At 44.6% G+C, this 17673-nt stretch overlaps 1 protein-coding gene across 2 annotated transcripts in view; it reads left to right on the forward strand.

The window, feature by feature from the left end:
* Nucleotides 1-13225, forward strand: part of LOC143279892 (adhesion G protein-coupled receptor L1-like) — a 144090-nt gene extending 130865 nt beyond the window's left edge. For both annotated transcript variants that reach the window (XM_076584197.1, XM_076584196.1), the window contains exons 19-20: nucleotides 1195-1363; nucleotides 3076-13225. In XM_076584197.1, the coding sequence (XP_076440312.1) occupies nucleotides 1195-1363; nucleotides 3076-3252 (346 nt within the window). In that variant the 3' untranslated portion in view covers nucleotides 3253-13225. The remainder of the gene's footprint in view (nucleotides 1-1194; nucleotides 1364-3075) is intronic.
* The last annotated feature ends 4448 nt before the right edge of the window (nucleotides 13226-17673 follow it).

Raw genomic sequence — 17673 nt, forward strand, 5'->3', positions numbered from 1 at the left:
TGTGTGTGTGTGTGTGTGTGTGTGTGTGTTTGTGTGTGTAGCTCTGTGTCTGTGTCTGTGTGTGCGTGCGTGCGTGCGTGCGTGCTTGTGAACGTACATGCGTGCACGCGTGCGTGTGTGTGTGCGTGTGTGTGTGCGTATGTGTGTGCGTGTGTGTGTGTGTGCGTGTGCGTGCGTGTGTGTATGTGTGTGTGTGTGTGTGTGTATGTTTGCACATGCGCGCGTGCGTGCATGCGTGCATGTATGCGTGTCAGTGTCAACGCATGCGTGTACGTCCATGTTTATCAGAACTTAGAGAAAAAACATCCTTTAAAGAAGAGACCTTCTTAGTGCAAGCAGACTGGAGAAAAGGTAGGATTATAATTGACAATTGTGCCATGCCAATGTCTTTCCGCCCAACATGTGTTTTACATGCCTGTGTGTTCAGATGTGTCACCTTTACCGGTGTGCGTACAGGTGTACCATGTCTACCTGTGTGTTCAGATGTGTTACCTTTACCGGTGTGCGTACAGGTGTACCATGTCTACTTGTGTGTTCAGATGTGTTACCTTTACCTGTGTGTGTACAGATGTACCATGTCTACCTGTGTGCGTACAGGTGTACCATGTCTACTTGTGTGTTCAGATGTGTTACCTTTACCTGTGTGTGTACAGATGTACCATGTCTACCTGTGTGCGTACAGGTGTACCATGTCTACTTGTGTGTTCAGATGTGTTACCTTTACCTGTGTGTGTACAGATGTACCATGTCTACCTGTGTGCGTACAGGTGTACCATGTCTACTTGTGTGTTCAGATGTGTTACCTTTACCTGTGTGTGTACAGATGTACCATGTCTACCTGTGTGCGTACAGGTGTACCATGTCTACTTGTGTGTTCAGATGTGTTACCATTACCTGTGTGTGTACAGATGTACCATGTCTACCTGTGTGCGTACAGGTGTATCATGTCTACCTGTGTGTTCAGATGTGTTACCTTTACCGGTGTGTGTACAGATGTAGCATGTAAACCTGTGTGTGTACAGATGTAGCGTGTAAATCTGTGTGTGTACAGATGTAGCATGTAAACCTGTGTGTTCAGATGTGTTACCTTTACTTGTATGTGTACAGATGTGCAATGTGTACATGTGTGTGTACAGATGTACCATGTGTACCTGTATGTGTAGAGATTTACCACGTGTACCTGTGTGTGTACAGGTCATGGATCCAGGGAGCCATGGCACTGGAGGTCCTGTTGGGCCTGACGTGGATCCTGGGCTTTTTCTTCCTGGACATGCAGACAGTGGCTGTGGCCTACGTGTTCACGGCGCTCAACACCATGCAGGGACTCTTCATCTTCGTCTTCCACTGTCTGCTCAACAAGAAGGTGGGTGCAGGGCTGGGCGAGGGGGGAGGGGAGAGTGGGGGGTGGGTGGGGGGGCAGAGAGTGGGTGCTGGGCTGGGGGGGGGGGAAGGTGGGTGGTGGGCTGGGCGAGGGAGGAGATTGGGGGGGGGGAGAAGGTGGGTGCGAGGGGGTGGGCTGGGCGAGGGGGTGGGTGAGGGGGGAGGTGGGTGCTGGGATGGGTGAGGGGGGGGGAGGGTGAGAAGGAGGGTGCTGGGCTGGGCGAGGGGGATGGGGGGGGGGAGATGGGGGGGGGGGGAGTCACGTGTGTGGAGACTTGGGAGTGGCAAGCCAGACTCAGCAGGAAACTTCAACAGGGTGACATGGACGTCATTGGTAAAATTGTTGACCATCACTGTTCCCCTCCTCATAAAGTATTTTCACAGAAGCCACACATTCTTTGAGCTTTCTAACATTATATTTCTATATAAGAAATTGTCTTGTTCCTCTTTTGTTAGATTTTCTTTTTTCTTCCCCACAAAATCCAGCTATATCCTTTCACAGTAGTTTTCCACTTCCGCATCATGTTTTGGGGCCGGTGGGAAAAGCAGTGACAATGAATGGTGCAGACTTTGCTGGCCGGTAGAAATAATATGGTGTGGGGTTGGCCCTGTAGTGATTGAACAAAAAAATGAGGAAGTTCGTTCTTTCGTTTAACGCCTTTTCACTGTAAGTGATAGTAGACGAAAATAATGAGGAAGGATGTTTTTGAAGTGTGCACAAAATAAATCAGAATGTTGACCATGAACACAACAGAATGAATGATTCAGGACACTGTAGGGAAGCACATTCTGTAAAGTACAAGATCAGCACTCTGTGTTATAAATGTATTCACAAAACTGCCCCTTCCTATCTCTGTGGCTGCCTTCACCTCTACACTCCATCTCGCTCACTACGATCGGCTTCGGATCCACTCTGTTTACGCATACCCAGATTCAAACACTCGACTGTTGGCCGCCGTTCTTTCTCTGTCTCTGGACCTTGCGATTGGAATGAACTTCCTCTTTCGCTTCGTCAAGTGTCCACTCTCAGCTCTTTCAAGTCTGGCCTGAAAACCCACACTCTTCCCAAAATAGCCTCCCTTGCCTGCCCTTCCTGGTCTTTAGTTTCTAAAGTTCTAGAGTTATGCATGCGTGTGAATGACTGGTGCGAAAGCGCTTTGATTTGTCTCTGCACAAGATTCAGCGCTATATAAATACCATTATTATTACTATGATTATGATTATGATTATTATTATTATTATTATTACCCAGACAGCTGGTCATAGACGAAACGAAACGAAATATATTCAGTATTATATAGGCCAAGGCCCCTCCCGAAAGGGGATTTATAAAGATACGAGTCTAATAATGACATCATGCACGGTTAATATATGATATGTATACACACATACACACACACACACACACACACACACACACACACACACGTATATGGACATATAAACACGCATCCACAAGGAATGAGTAGATGGCTTACAGTTATTTGCTTACCGCATATACATTTTATATTTTTAGAAAATTTTGTACGAAAGGCATTTAAACGAATTCTATATATTAGACTTGTAATTTGTCTTGAATGTGCTGCTGGTGTCGAATTTAGAAAATGTTTGGGATTAGAGCTGCATTCTTTGTGTATACACAACAGTGTGTGTGTGTGTGTGTGTGTGTGTGTGTGTGTGTGCGCGCGCGTGCAGACTCGCAAGGAGTACCAGCGAGTGATGAAGGTGAAGCGCCGCCCCAGCACCACAGGTTCCGGCAGCGGGACCCACAGCTCCTCGGCCCGCAACAAGCTGACCAGCGGGCCCTCCTTCAACAAGCACAGCCGCTATATGGACGCCCCCACCTACCACTACTTTGGCAGTCGCGCTTAATTAACCCCTTCCCTCCTCCCTTTCTCCCCCTCCTTGCCACCCACCGTTCCTGTTGGCTTGATAACGGTCGGTCATTGCTTCCCTCGGCACGGTCGTTGATTGGGACGGGAGTTTTGTTTCCACGTGACAATATATTTTTATCACAATTGTTATTATTATTATTTTATTTTATTTTATTATTATTTTTTTTTTTAATTGCTGTCAGTATTCAGTAACCACGTTTTGGAGGGAGCTTTATTCCTTCATGGTAATGTGGTTCCCGATTATTCACCAATTGAGGAGTCGTAGTGTGGATTGGAATTGAACTTACAGCACACACACACACACACACACACACACACACACACACACACACACACACACACACACACACACACACACACACACACACAACACCAGTCCTGGCTGATCACTGTCAAGACTTCAGCGGCTGGATGTTGAACGGATGAAGTGCCATTGCCGCTGAAAGAGTAGTGCCATGCTTTGAAAGAAAGAGCACATGGCTCTTCAGAATGTGCCGTGTGTTGTTGGGTGTCGAATGGATTGACATACTGTGTGTTCACCTTTCAGTGTGGGGGTGGGGGTACAGAATGAAGTCCCCCCTCCCCACGCCCCACCCTCCACCCCGGTGTGGATTTGGAGAAGCCAGTGTGGAGTGTTGAGGGCACAGCCATGAATGCCTGGTAAACCTGAACTCTGGATAGTTCGTATGGAGATTAATGCAGCGTTTCTTTAGCCTTTGTCCATGGTTATCTTTCAGTACACAGGATTCAAGCGATACCTGTTCGGCCCCATTGGACATTTCTCCATGTGTGTGACCCCCTCTTTCAGCAGGCCTGTTCACCAGACATGGATCCCTGACTGTGACATTCCCTGGAGGAAAGTGAACCTGACAGCTTCAGATCACACTCTGCCATTCTTAATGTGCTCCTCTGCACTCTTCATTGTAGGTGTTCATGCACACACACACACACATACGCCCCCATACGCGTCATGGCAGATACGGTGGCCTGTGCTTCACGTCCAACACATCACACACACTGCTGTGGTGTCAGACCCATCACATCTCTCCGCGGAAATCATGTCACAGAAGACTCTTGCACACCAGGGAGCGTCTTCAGGGTGTTCAACTGATCCCTGCTGGAACTGGTGACTGTCTTCAGGGTGATCAGCTGATGCCTGCTGGAACTGGTGACTGTGTTCATGGTGTTCAACTGATCCCTGGAACTGGTGACTGTCTTCGTGGTGTTCAACTGATCCCTGGAACTGGTGACTGTCTTCGTGGTGTTCAACTGATCCCTGGAACTGGTGACTGTTTTCAGGGTGTTCAATTGATCCCTGGAACTGGTGACTGTCTTCAGGGTGATCAGCTGATCCCTGGAACTGGTGACTGTCTTCAGGGTGATCAGCTGATCCCTGGAACTGGTGACTGTCTTCAGGGTGTTCAACTGGTCCCTGGAACTGGTCACTGCCAGCAGGGGCGTGGGGGTGAGAGAGTGACCATCTTCACAGTGGGGTGGACAGGTGACTGGTCAGCAGCGAACTGAACCAGCTGATGTTTATCTTGACCGGCTCTCATGGCAGGCTGCGCTAAGGGTTGCCATGTTATGGAAGACAGTAATAACTTTGGGGGGCTATGACTCCAGTTCCTGCGACGAAACTGATGCATGCAGTCGTGTCAGTTCACGTGTGTAAGTGGTGTGTCTGTACGTGTTGTTGCTGGAGAAAGGCTGTGCTGTCTGCTCCATGTTGCTGTACCCAGGGTGGTCACCACTTTCACTGTCAGCAGGGAGAAGGACTGGAGTCCGGCCCACACAGCCCTGAGGACAGGTCCACCATGGCGTGGAATCCATGATGTCTTCCTTCAGCACCGTCATGGAACGCCGGGACATCCCTTCACTGCGGTGTGTGCCTGCATGAGTGCTAGTGTGTGTGTTGCTTTGTGAAGTGTGTCATGAACATCGCCCTGCACTATGACTGAACTGACTGCGGGCAACTTGCTTCAAGGATACACATCACTGCTCATCACGATCCTATTTATCATATCATGTGTATGGTTTCTTGTTAGTTGTTTTTTTTATTTGTTTTTTGTTTGTTTGTTTTTTTAAATTTCAATGACAATTATTGTAAATGCTGTACATTTCTGAAGTCCTCGAAGCTTGGAGCCTTACACACACACTGTTCACTTTCGCTTCATTGACTTAAACTTCCCCCCGACTCCCATCTTTGGCTGACCGACTGGCTGACCGAACTGAACGCTCAAACCATTTCCCTTCACCTTTCGTTTCGTCAACACAGCGCAGGCTTCCCCTTCATGACTGAGCACCAAGACTTACTGGCAACAAACTACAGATGGGAGTTTTCTTCATGGCTATGTAACAATAGCCCATGTCACTGTAGTCTTGCTACACCAGTCTGACCTTTCAGTTGTTGACAGAATTTTGTGTCACAAGACTGATGTCATGTTAGTCTGATGTGACAGTTGTCTGACAGTATCACTAGTCATACGTGACCGTATCAGACGAATTGAATGCTGCACTTGTTGTATGTGCCTGAAGTCTGAATTGAAGAAACACGATGGCCATCATCATGGTCCTGTTTCATTATATGCACACGTGCATATGTATATCTGTACATGTTAACGTTAAAGAACTCATGTGTTTTTGTGTGCTGTCAGGCACATGTTTTTGGCTGCATCTTTTAATGTGTGAATGATCATGTCTCGACTTGCCCTCTGCTTATCAGTCTCTGTCTCCCTCTTTGATCTGTCTGTAAGTCTGTGTCTCTGCTTACCATTGTTGAGGAACAAGACAGATGTGCAGCGTTGGAGTATCCCTCTGGATCTGTCACTGGTGTCAGTCCTTAAAACAGGTCACAGCGACCCAATTTGGAGTACCGTGAAATTCCATCTCTGAATAGGTCAGGTTGACCTGCTGTGGGTAACAGGGAATTCTGACCTCAAACTCAAAGTGGGTCGTAGTGACGTTCTGCTGACTGACCGATTGATTCCTGTCTGTGTTGTAAAGCTCAGCTCTCTTCCACGCAACGTGTTATGAGCTACCAGTCTGAATTCTAAAAGGATTTTCCTTCAAGACGTTATGGACCAACCCTATTTGAAATGCACCGCAGTTCAGTATGTATAGATCTCTGTTCTTCTCTCTTCTTCATTTCCGCTCAATAATGAGCTGACCAAACTGCCTTGCTGAAAGGATTTTCCTCCATGACTTATTGTGGACCAGCCGTGTAGAAAACAAACCACAATGAACCATCCATATTCTTCATTTTCCCAGAGTCCACTCCGTCATCAGCTGATCAACCAGAATACGAAAAATATTTCCTTTTAACATTTTTTTTACTGGAAGTGACCTCAATGCTATGGCAACTTTCTGTTGCTGCGACCAAATATGACCAATACGTACCAGCCACAAACCACGTGTGTGTACCTCATCATGCACCATTTTCTTCCAGAAACTTTCGCTCCATCGTCAGCTGACCAGTCTGGATGTGGAAAAGTATTTCACTTAAAGTGGACCAACAAACTATTTGAATTGACCATGGCATAACCTTCAGTATGTATTCTTCACTTTCCCCACCCACCAGTGCACACTCCAACACATCACATCCACAAGCTGACCAAACGATGCAGAATGATTGCCCTTTAACCCTTTCACCGCCAAGCTCGCATTTATGCACAGGCGTGGTAGAGGACCCCATGTCACTGAAAGGTGACCATTCACTGGTCTGTTATCCATGAACATACTGCTCTTAATGTTCGGTGGTAGCATAGGCCATGTTTTCTATGGGGGGGTGGGGGGTTCCCAGCTATTCTTAGCCACTGTCTTTTCTTGTTTATACCACAAGGGAATTTTGTACTCTAAATTGACTGGCGGTGAAAGGGTTAAGCCTTGGTGCGGACCACGACCATGGGAAGCAAACCACAAAACAGAGCACCTGTTTTTCTTACTAATAGCCTTTTAACATCAGTGACATGTATGTCCATTGACCACCGTCCTGATGAGCTGTTCTGAGGATGGTGGATGAAATCTCTCTGCTCTTGCTACACAGGTCTGTGGAGGGCATGTAGCACTGCTCTGCTGGCTTCAGACTTTCCCCTCACAATGTATTCTTCCTTAGGTGTCATCAGCGTGCTGTGCTTTGGTGTCGTTGGGGATGAAAACAGTGAGACACTTTGTTCTTTGGTCAGTGGCATCATGTCTTGATCTGTGGTCAGTGGCATCATGTCTTGATCTGTGGTCAGTGGCATCATGTCTTGATCTTTGGTCAATGGCATCACTTCTTGGATCTGTGGTCAGTGGCATCATGTCTTGATCTGTGGTCAATGGCATCATGTCTTGATCTGTGGTCAGTGGCATCATGTCTTGATCTGTGGTCAATGGCATCACTTCTTGATCTGTGGTCAATGGCATCATGTCTTGAACCAGCGCTCTCAGATTCTCTGGCTTCCTAAGCGGACGTGTTACCTCTTGGCCATCACTCCACAGGGTGAGGCGAGAGGGTTCTAGACATATGAATGATCTACACAGCATTGATTTTGCTCCTATGGAGTTAGTGTAGACTGGAGAGATCTTAATACTACGTAAACTTACAGCTGCTAAAATCTCCCCAGCAATCCAGGCCTGGTGTCTTTTTTTCTTTTTCTTTCTTTCTTTTTTTTTTCAAAGGAAATATATTTGAAATTCCTGACTGTACACTGTGGATGTTTCATTACACACTTTGACCCCAAACTTTGAAGGTTGTTAGAATTGTGTAAAAAAAAACAACAACCCCCCCCCCCCTAGTGTTTTTGTATCTTGATTTATTGATGTCTCATATATTTTTGATAGATGGTAGGCAAACTGTCCGCTTCCATATGTTCACTCAGGCCTCCGGTCTTCATGACAATTGTGATGTCTTCCATACTTGGTATAACTTGAGTCAGGTTTGGATTCAAACTGGCACCTGTGCATTCAGTTCTCTTGCTGTTGTCGCGATTTTCTGCTGTATTTCATTCATTCATTGAAGCTTCACACTGTTCACAGATAGAAATGCAGAAAATCTTTTGAGCAATTGTTTATTAACAAGTATATATAAACAGCAGTGAATGAAAATTCCGCGTGTGATGTCAGTTTTATGATTGTAGGATGCAGTAGGTAGGTGTGTCGTACAAACGGGGTGCATTGTACAATACATGTTTGGGGGGAGAATGTGCCGTGTGTAGAGCGCTCTCCGTGGGGTCTTTCAGTTTACTGGCATCTCCGCCATCTTGGAAATCTGTGCTAGAAATGTCCTCTTTTCTAGTGCTCTGTTTATTTCTGCCTTTTTTCTTCCTTCACTGTTGTCTCTTTTTTGTGCCTTCCCAAGTCCATACCCCTTTCTTTTTTGGAGCAATCCTTGACACTTTTTTTTCTCTCTTTTCCGCAATGTGTGATATCCTATCTGTGCTGTTTTACTCTGGCGTTTTGGTGGTGAAATTGCAAACATTGGGATGGGTACTAGTGTTATTTGCCAATATGGCCTTTTTATGTATTTTTGTTTGTTTGGCTTTGAAGTATTGTTTTTGCCTTATGAGTTTTTAAAATCTGGGGATGATAGATGAAGCGGAATGGCTGACGTCCTTAGCACGGCCTGATCTTATTTGCCCTGTGGAGCTAAATGGTTAAGATAATGTATCAAGAACTGTATTTTGTAGCATAAAAAAATTAAAACGTGACAGTTTTGTGTCTAACGTGGCTGGACATTTGTGTAGTTGGGCAGTCCTGATATGGTCCTGTGCGGTCGGCTGGACTATAAGCAGCAGTAATAATAATGAGAATGTGTAGAGCGTACTGCATGTAGTAGGAGTTGTAGAGTGTAAACTTCAGTGTCGTCACGGTGGTGCTCAAATTGTCCCAAGGAAAACCATTAGCTGCTCTAAACACTGGTGATGGTCACAGCCTTTATCGGGCTGTTGGCAGAAAGGAGAAAGGCCAAGGTCAACTCTCGAAATGAAATCGAGCTACGTATCTCCAACCTGACTGACTGACAAAGACCATGAACATCAGCCATTGAACTGAGGGGGACTGTTTCATTACAAGCAACATGATTTGATTTGCCTTGAAGGGTTCGAATGAATTCCCCCTGTGTGGATTTGGAGAAGCCAGTGTTGACTATCGAGGGCATGGTCTTGAATACCTGGTAAACCTAAACTCTGGACAGTTCAGCTGGAGATTAATGCAGCGTTTCTTCAGCGTTGTCCATGGAGATCTTTCAGAACACAAGCTTCATACAGACTGATGGCATCTGTTCAGCTCCAATGGACTTGTGGCTGACCCGGGTCTGTCTTGTTCTGCACACAGCCAGGTAAAGGCTTTGACCATGACCAGACCCGTCTTCTGGACAGTGTTCAGAACAGCTCTTTTTGTGGCAAAGGTTTTACCTGTTGTTATTAACTCGTGCTGTTGTCTGGTAATCACCCTGATGATGATGTGAAGATGCAGAGATGTAAATAAAAAGCATAAGTCTGCACTTCACACGGTGGTGTCATTCACTCGCAAAGGACATGTTTCACACGGAGATTGGATAACGAAGCAGACACACCTGGTCTTTGTGAATGAAGGGTGCCGCACCCCAGCATATGCCACGAAGGAGACGCATCGGATAGTACTGTACTTCTTTTCACAATGTACGCCATGAATATGTATGTGTACAGATATTTACTTGTGTCATCCTTTTGTATTAGTGTCTTGCTTGTTGTTATTGTATGAAGCTTTTGTAAAATTCAGGCTGATTTTGTTTCTGTTTCCCAACCATGACTTGTCTGAGATTTAAAAAAAAATACTCCAAAAGACCAAACAGCAGATGTTTTGGCTCCCAATGCATTCCTTGGACATCAGCTGATAACATTGTTTTACACAGCTTCATAACTGACTTAAGTGTTTAAGTGTGTGTTTGAGAGAAGACTAACAGACTGAAATAATACTGATGTGTCCACGTAATTCTGTTGTGTCTAAATCTATGATTTATATTTTTGTTTCAACATTTTGTCATTAACATGTTAGCCTGAAACAATATTTTATGATTGTTTTTGTATCATTGAAGAGTGGAAGCAGGATAATTCAATCAGATTAGTGTGTGCATGCGCATGTGTGTGCCTATACTTTTGCTGAAAATTTTGCTTATGGACCATGATTTGCATTGTACTGTATCAATAACTGACCATACAGCTAACTGGATGCCTTCTCAGTGAACCAGAAAAGCAAAGTCCAAAAGTCCATCAAAGGGGTCGGTCCTTAGTTTTTGTTGTCTGTGTCCACTGAACAAACTGTTGTCAATAACTGCAGTTTGAGCTCTGCCATTTGAGCCACCGAGTGTAAGAGATTGTTAATTACAGGTCTGGTCTGATGATATATGTGACCGACTGTCCTCACAACAGACTGACCAGGTTGTCTCTGGCCGTCTGTGTCATTTCAAGTACAGACGGACTGTTTGTGACAATAATGAAGAAAAGATGTCTATCATGCCTATAAATATTTGTGCTTGCATATGGATATACGATCATCGCACTTCTTTTCGGAATATAATTACAATGATGTTAGGACTTGCACTGTTTAGATACCAAGTCGTTGTATTGGTGTGCGTCTTTGTCAGCGTATGCAGCAGAACATGGCATGTTATCCATTATTCAAAGTCACTGGTTAGTCAGTAACGTGGCATGTTATCCATTATTTCAGGTCACTGTTTGGTTGGTCTGTAACGTGGCATGTTATCCAATATTGTTGGTCACTGTTTGGTTAGTCAGTAACGTGGTATTTTATCCAATATCGTTGGTCACTGTTTGGTTAGTCAGTAACGTGGTATTTTATCGAGTACTGTTGGTCACTGTTTGGTTTGTCAGTAACGTGGTATTTTATCCAATATTGTTGGTCACTGTTTGTTTCGTCAGTTTGACACTGTGATAAGGCTCCATGACATCAGTGCGAGAACAGAGTTTATCACTGAACCCAGTCCTCATTTTTCCTCCAATCATTGGATTCTCCTTGCAGATGTCAATATCATTTTGAAATGCGTGTTCAGTAGTATATGTACACATTTATTAGTGTGTGTCTTCGATGTTGATAAATGGCTTGCTGTTGAAATAACCCAATCATCAGTCAAAGTTGCATTGGCTAAGGGATTTTACTGTCGTCATTCTCTAAAAAAACTTAATTGTTGTATATTTTGCAGTTTCTATGCTGGCTATTAAGTTACTTTCTCACTGCACATAGTGAAAACTTGTGTCTACTAAGTGTCTCTCCTTTCGGCGACGATCATCCAGTGCCCCGAATTTTACAATTTGTTTCTTTTTCGTGACCATTTGCTGTGCTACTCTTTTAGTGTCTGGGTTTTATTTGCCACTGAATGATATTAAAAAAAAAAAAAGGCAGTGGTGGGTTGGAGCATTGGAGAGGGGAGGGCGGGGGGAAGAAGGGCGACAGGACAGACGTCACAGATGATGAAAAGGGAGGGGGAGGGGGGGGGGGGTGCAGGACAGAGGACAGATGAGGGGAGTGTGAGGGTGACAGGTGAGGAGGGGGAAGGGGGTGGGGGACAGAGATAAAAAGGGATGGAGCCTGGCAGAGATGGAGGGGTAGGGGGCGCGGGAGGGGGTGGTGGTGGGGGGTGGGGGTGGGGGTAAAGACTGGGACTTGTTTATGTGGTCAAGTTGAGCTTTCCCATTTCTCCCCCGTCTCCTCTGTCCCCGCCCCCCCCGCCCCCCTCGCCCCCTCCCCCTCGGTCCCATTCTCCTTCCCCACCCCCCGTCTCTTCTGTCCTCCCCCTCCCCCCCCTCCCGGTCCCATTCTCCTTCCCCACCCCCCGTCTCTTCTGTCCTCCCACTCCCCCCCCCTCCCGGTCCCATTCTCCTCCCCCACCCCCCGTCTCTTCTGTCCTCCCCCCCCCTCCCGGTCCCATTCTCCTCCCCCACCCTCCGTCTCTTCTGTCCCCCCCCCGCCCATCTCCCCTTTCCCCTCTCTTCTCCCCTCCCCCCTCCTCATTCCCTCCCCATCTCCACATCAACAGAACCACCTTGACAACACAGCGAGAACGCTGAGAAAAAAAACAAAAAAAACCCAAAACAAACTTACTTGTCACATCTTCTTTCGTGCAGCATCAAACGCTTGACCACATGAACCAGCAACTCCAGCCAAATAAGACCAGGGCCGGGATTTTCACGTGCAAGTTTAGCAGCGCCGAGTTTGCTTCAAGAAAGTTCCAGTTTTTCCAAGTCTACGCTTCTTACACAGACTTTGGAGAAAAACAAAAAAACAAAACGCAAAGCAAACTTAGCAATGCTAACATCACACATGCAGCCAGCCCCAGACATCATATAAAGAAAAGCAGAACTAAACTGTGTAGGATCACACGCCCTTCCCAACAGTTATTTTACGTCGTAGGACGCTGCACAAAAAGGACCGTTGCCCTTAAAGGTCCAGTAAGCGAAAGGAAATCTTACGAGGACACGAACCTTGCGCCCGCACACACACGCACACGCATTCATCATTGATGGATGGCACTATCAAGAAACAAATTTCATGCTTCTGAAATAAACTGGTTTCATTCATTTCCGAGCATTGCAGTAATCATTCACTCAGTGATGAAGAGCATCATCACCAGGCTCTTGGTGGTGAATAAATTAAAAAAAAAAAAAAGTCCTGTCAAAATCTGCTCAGAACTAATTTTCACAAACTTGATTGTGCCATCGCTAACTAGTCTGAGTAGTTTGCTTACAATGGTCATCAATGTTCATAAAAGAATAAACAACATTCAACAACAATATATGATACCGTTATAAATAATACAATATATATGTCAATCAAACTTGCTCAATTTTGTCATGAACACTAACTGAATTTCACAGATAGTACATTGCAAGATGTAACTGGTGAATAGTCTGTTTTACTTGATGGGCTTAATGTTCGCCTTTGTGTGAAATAAAAAAAAATCATCTTTACACAAATTAATGTGTGTGTGTGTGTGTGTGTGTGTGTGTGTGTGTGTGTGATCACTTGGAGGAGTTAACAGACAGTGAGGAAAGATCACCAGATTTGACTTCCCCCATGTCTGAACATACTGAACACATTTGTCTGCACCGTTATGCTTGAAACTGAACAAAACTTGAAATACAATTATTAACAGTCATCTGACACCACACTTTTCTTGGAAGACTTTTGCTTGGATTTTGAAATGTGAAATCTGGAGTTGTTACGTCATTTCCTGCCCTGCACGCTTCCTCCTGTGTGTGGGTTATGTCATGTAATGTCATGTAATGTCAGACCTATACAAGTCAGGTGAGGTGAGCGACTGCTGTACAGTCATGCTCCAGACACTGGCATCATTGTCACGACTTAACGCTTCACGAAAGTGGTAAATTAACTCATTCTACGCCACAGCTACCAACGTGCCACAACTTCCCGACAGTGGTAAATTAACGCATTCTACCCCGCTGCTACACGCCAGCTACAACTCCCCTGGACCAGCACTACATGACAGTGGTAACTTAACTCATTCTACCCGCACAGCTACACGCCAGCTAGAACTCCCCTGGAGCAATACTACATGAGACCACTGCAGTAAAAGGTAGGGTGGTTCACAAAAGCGAAAACCAATGGAGAATTGTGAATCAGCTGAACAAACTTCGTTTTCTTGCTTTGAAAGGTTCAGCTTAGAATGGCAACTGTACCAAGCAAGGTTTGATGAAATTAACAGTATTTTGGTACGAGAATACACGCTACGAGTTAACTCATACCTGGAGTAGAATGAATTATTTGTAAATTATCCAGACACAAGTTCACAACTGGAATAAATCAAATCTGATGTTACAAAGGATTACACTGTGATCAATTCACAACTGGAATAAATCAAATCTGATGTTACAAAGAATTACACTATGATCAAAGGATACTATCCCCTAAACAACCAGTCATGACAGATGTTTACCCATTCAATAACTGAAGTCATCAAGCAGTGCCCATTATAAAACACGGACCTCAGGTACATTCCGCTTCAGTGGCAATAACCAAGTCGGAACAACAACTTCCAGTTGTGTGGATCTCCTTCATTCAGCATTATTGGTTCACCTCATTCCCCATGTGCTCAACCAACAACGCTCATTTACTCGCCTTTTACAGTCTGCTAGGCCACGTCCCTAACTTCAAACACATGTAACAATAGCATATAAACTTAGCTCAGAGTATGCATGAATATGAGCATAGAGAATGAACAATCAAAACTACTACGAGTACATGAGTATATATTTATGTATATAGGGGGTGGGGAGAGAAACAGACAATGACTACACAACCAGCTACAAAAAAGGAATTTGGAATACAGTCACAGGGCAAAAAGTACGAACTAACATCGTACAACCTTCAACGTTATTGCCAACATTCCTCAACATAGCCTCTAAATAAACTCCCTTTCCCGGCCAGGCGAACCTATAACTTAACTTAATCCCATAAACATTACCTCCTGCGTACACATGCCATCCTTCTAAGTTCTATTTCATTTACTCTTTCATCTTCCTCTCATTTCCATTCCTGTCAACACACAGCTTAGAATAGTAATTGCATAATATAAAACATAGCAAAATATTCATATCTATGAATAAAATCTGCGAACATCAATGTCAAAATAATAGTGAAAAAATGATTCTCATCAGTACCTGTAAACCATGAACATCCCCACACTACCTCTTTGTTCTACCAGTATCAGGGCCTGACCGCCCGACCACAACCTTCTTTTCATGACGTCTTAGGGACGCGGTTCCTGAAATTCCTACGCCTCATTATTATTCATTAGCCCATTCCACTAATAATCCAAGAGGTATTAAACACAAAATTCCAGAGCACATACATTCAAAATCGACATCCTAATACTTTCATGTTACACTATAGAGACCCAGCCAAACTATCTTATAAATGATACACAAAATAACCAGGAATATTTCTTACAATTTACTGAACAGTCTCCTCCGCGAGAAAAGCCCGCGAAAACATAGCGTGCCCCCATCCCCAGACAGTAGGTGCTACTGTTTACATAGCGTGCCCCCATCCCCAGGCAGTAGGTGCTACTGTTTACATAGCGTGCCCCCATCCCCAGGCAGTAGGTGCTGCTGTTTACATAGCGTGCCCCCATCCCCAGACAGTAGGTGCTACTGTTTACATAGCGTGCCCCCATCCCCAGGCAGTAGGTGCTACTGTTTACATAGAGTGCCCCCATCCCAAGACAGTAGGTGCTGCTGTTTACATAGCGTGCCCCCATCCCCAGGTTGTAGGTGCTACTGTTTACATAGCGTGCCCCCATCCCCAGGCAGTAGGTGCTACTGTTTACATAGCGTGCCCCCATCCCCAGGTTGTAGGTGCTACTGTTTACATAGCGTGCCCCCATCCCCAGGTTGTAGGTGCTACTGTTTACATAGCGTGCCCCCATCCCCAGGTTGTAGGTGCTACTGTTTACATAGCGTGCCCCCATCCCCAGGCAGTAGGTGCTACTGTTTACATAGCGTGCCCCCATCCCCAGGTTGTAGGTGCTACTGTTTACATAGCGTGCCCCCATCCCCAGGTTGTAGGTGCTACTAGCGTGCCCCCATCCCCAGACAGTAGGTGCTACTGTTTACATAGCGTGCCCCCATCCCCAGGCAGTAGGTGCTACTGTTTAAAAAGCTAACGAAAACTGACAACCTGGTGAGGCCTTGCCCCACTAAGCCACTAATTGCCAGGGATGGCCCATGTCTCAACCAGTGGAAGCGCCTGTAAACATTAGATGGCGTGCCTTTGGTTCCCACACCAGGTGATGCCCACAAAAGTACTAATACAAGAGAAGGGAACATGCATAACGATAAAACACGAAAAACAAAATGAATACTTCGTAAAGGTGTACACCGAATGAGGTCAACATTGACTGACTCCTGGACAACAACAGCTAGGGTTACACCTCATTCAGGAACACGAAGACATGTCTTCTTGGTCAGAGATTGATGTTGGTCTGAAATCTCCATCCAGGCATCGAATGGACCTTCACAACCCTTTGCTTTTCAAGCAGCGGCACCGAATGATGTACAGTTTCCCCATGTCACATGTTGCCCATGCTGATCAGTTTCAGTTTCAGTTTCAGTAGCTCAAGGAGGCGTCACTGCTTTCGGACAAATCCATATACGCTACACCACATCTGCCAAGCAGATGCCTGACCAGCAGCATTACCCAACGCGCTTAGGCCTTGAGGAAAAGAAAAGGAAATAAATGATAGATAAATAAATAAAAAAAGAACTACTACTACTAAAAATAATATGTATAAGGCGCAAAAACTTGATGAATTTAACTATAAGCGTACAAAAAAAAAAAAAAAAAAGAAAAAAAGTAATAATAATAATAATAACAATAATTTTAAAAATAATAAAAGAAATAACTAAAAATAAATAAATAAATAAAAAAGACAGCAATGATGATAAATGAGCAAATAAATGTAAAAAATGCAGACACACATTCACACATACACACATATGCATAACAGATATGCACCAAACGTGCAGTTTCACAGATATGAAAGCACAGTCAAATGCACATAAACATACATGAGCCCCAACACACACACACACACACACACACACACACACACACTACCCTGCACCCCTCTACCCCCCTCCTCCACACACTCATTTCTAGGCGACGTATCGCAGCTTCCGAGCCACGGCAGGCACACACACACACACACACACACACACACACACACACACACAAAGAGGCACACTTACTTGTACAAGCACACACACATACGCCCATATCCCCCACCCCCACCCCTACACACATATATACAAATATATAGCTCGTGCTTTGTCAGTTGACTCCAAATTAGTCATGAAGTAGGAAAAATTCAGTTCTTTCCATTCATTTTGTTTAAAACAATATTGCACCTCTGGGATGGGCACAAAAAAAAAATTAAAAAAGAAGCGAAATTATATGCAAACTGCATTTACTGTTATATTTATAATTTTTTTATTCTGTAAACTTGGCACTTTGATCTAATATTCTGACACAACAACAAGAGCAGTCATTATTATCATTTTTTGTTCAAACACGAACTTCTTTTGCTAAGCATGGAAATTATATTTATTTTGCAAACGTTTTGGTGCAGATAGTAAAAAAGGGAAATTACTCTGTAATTAATGCTAGGGGACTTAATTTGCTTTAAACTGATCTTTCTCATCTTAAACATTACATTTTGAAATTATACTCAATACAAAAAAAGCGTGTGTGTTTTAGTATCAGTGTACGGGGCTTTCACTATGTTCATTCGCCCAAGTGGTCTTTTACGGAAAATACTAAAATCAATACAACGAGTGGACTTTATAGATCTATTGGCTGAGCCCTGAAGGTCATGGGCAAAAATCAGTTGCGTACACATATTTAT

Source organism: Babylonia areolata, chromosome 3 (genome assembly GCF_041734735.1).
Source record: "Babylonia areolata isolate BAREFJ2019XMU chromosome 3, ASM4173473v1, whole genome shotgun sequence".
NCBI lineage: Eukaryota > Metazoa > Mollusca > Gastropoda > Neogastropoda > Buccinidae > Babylonia > Babylonia areolata.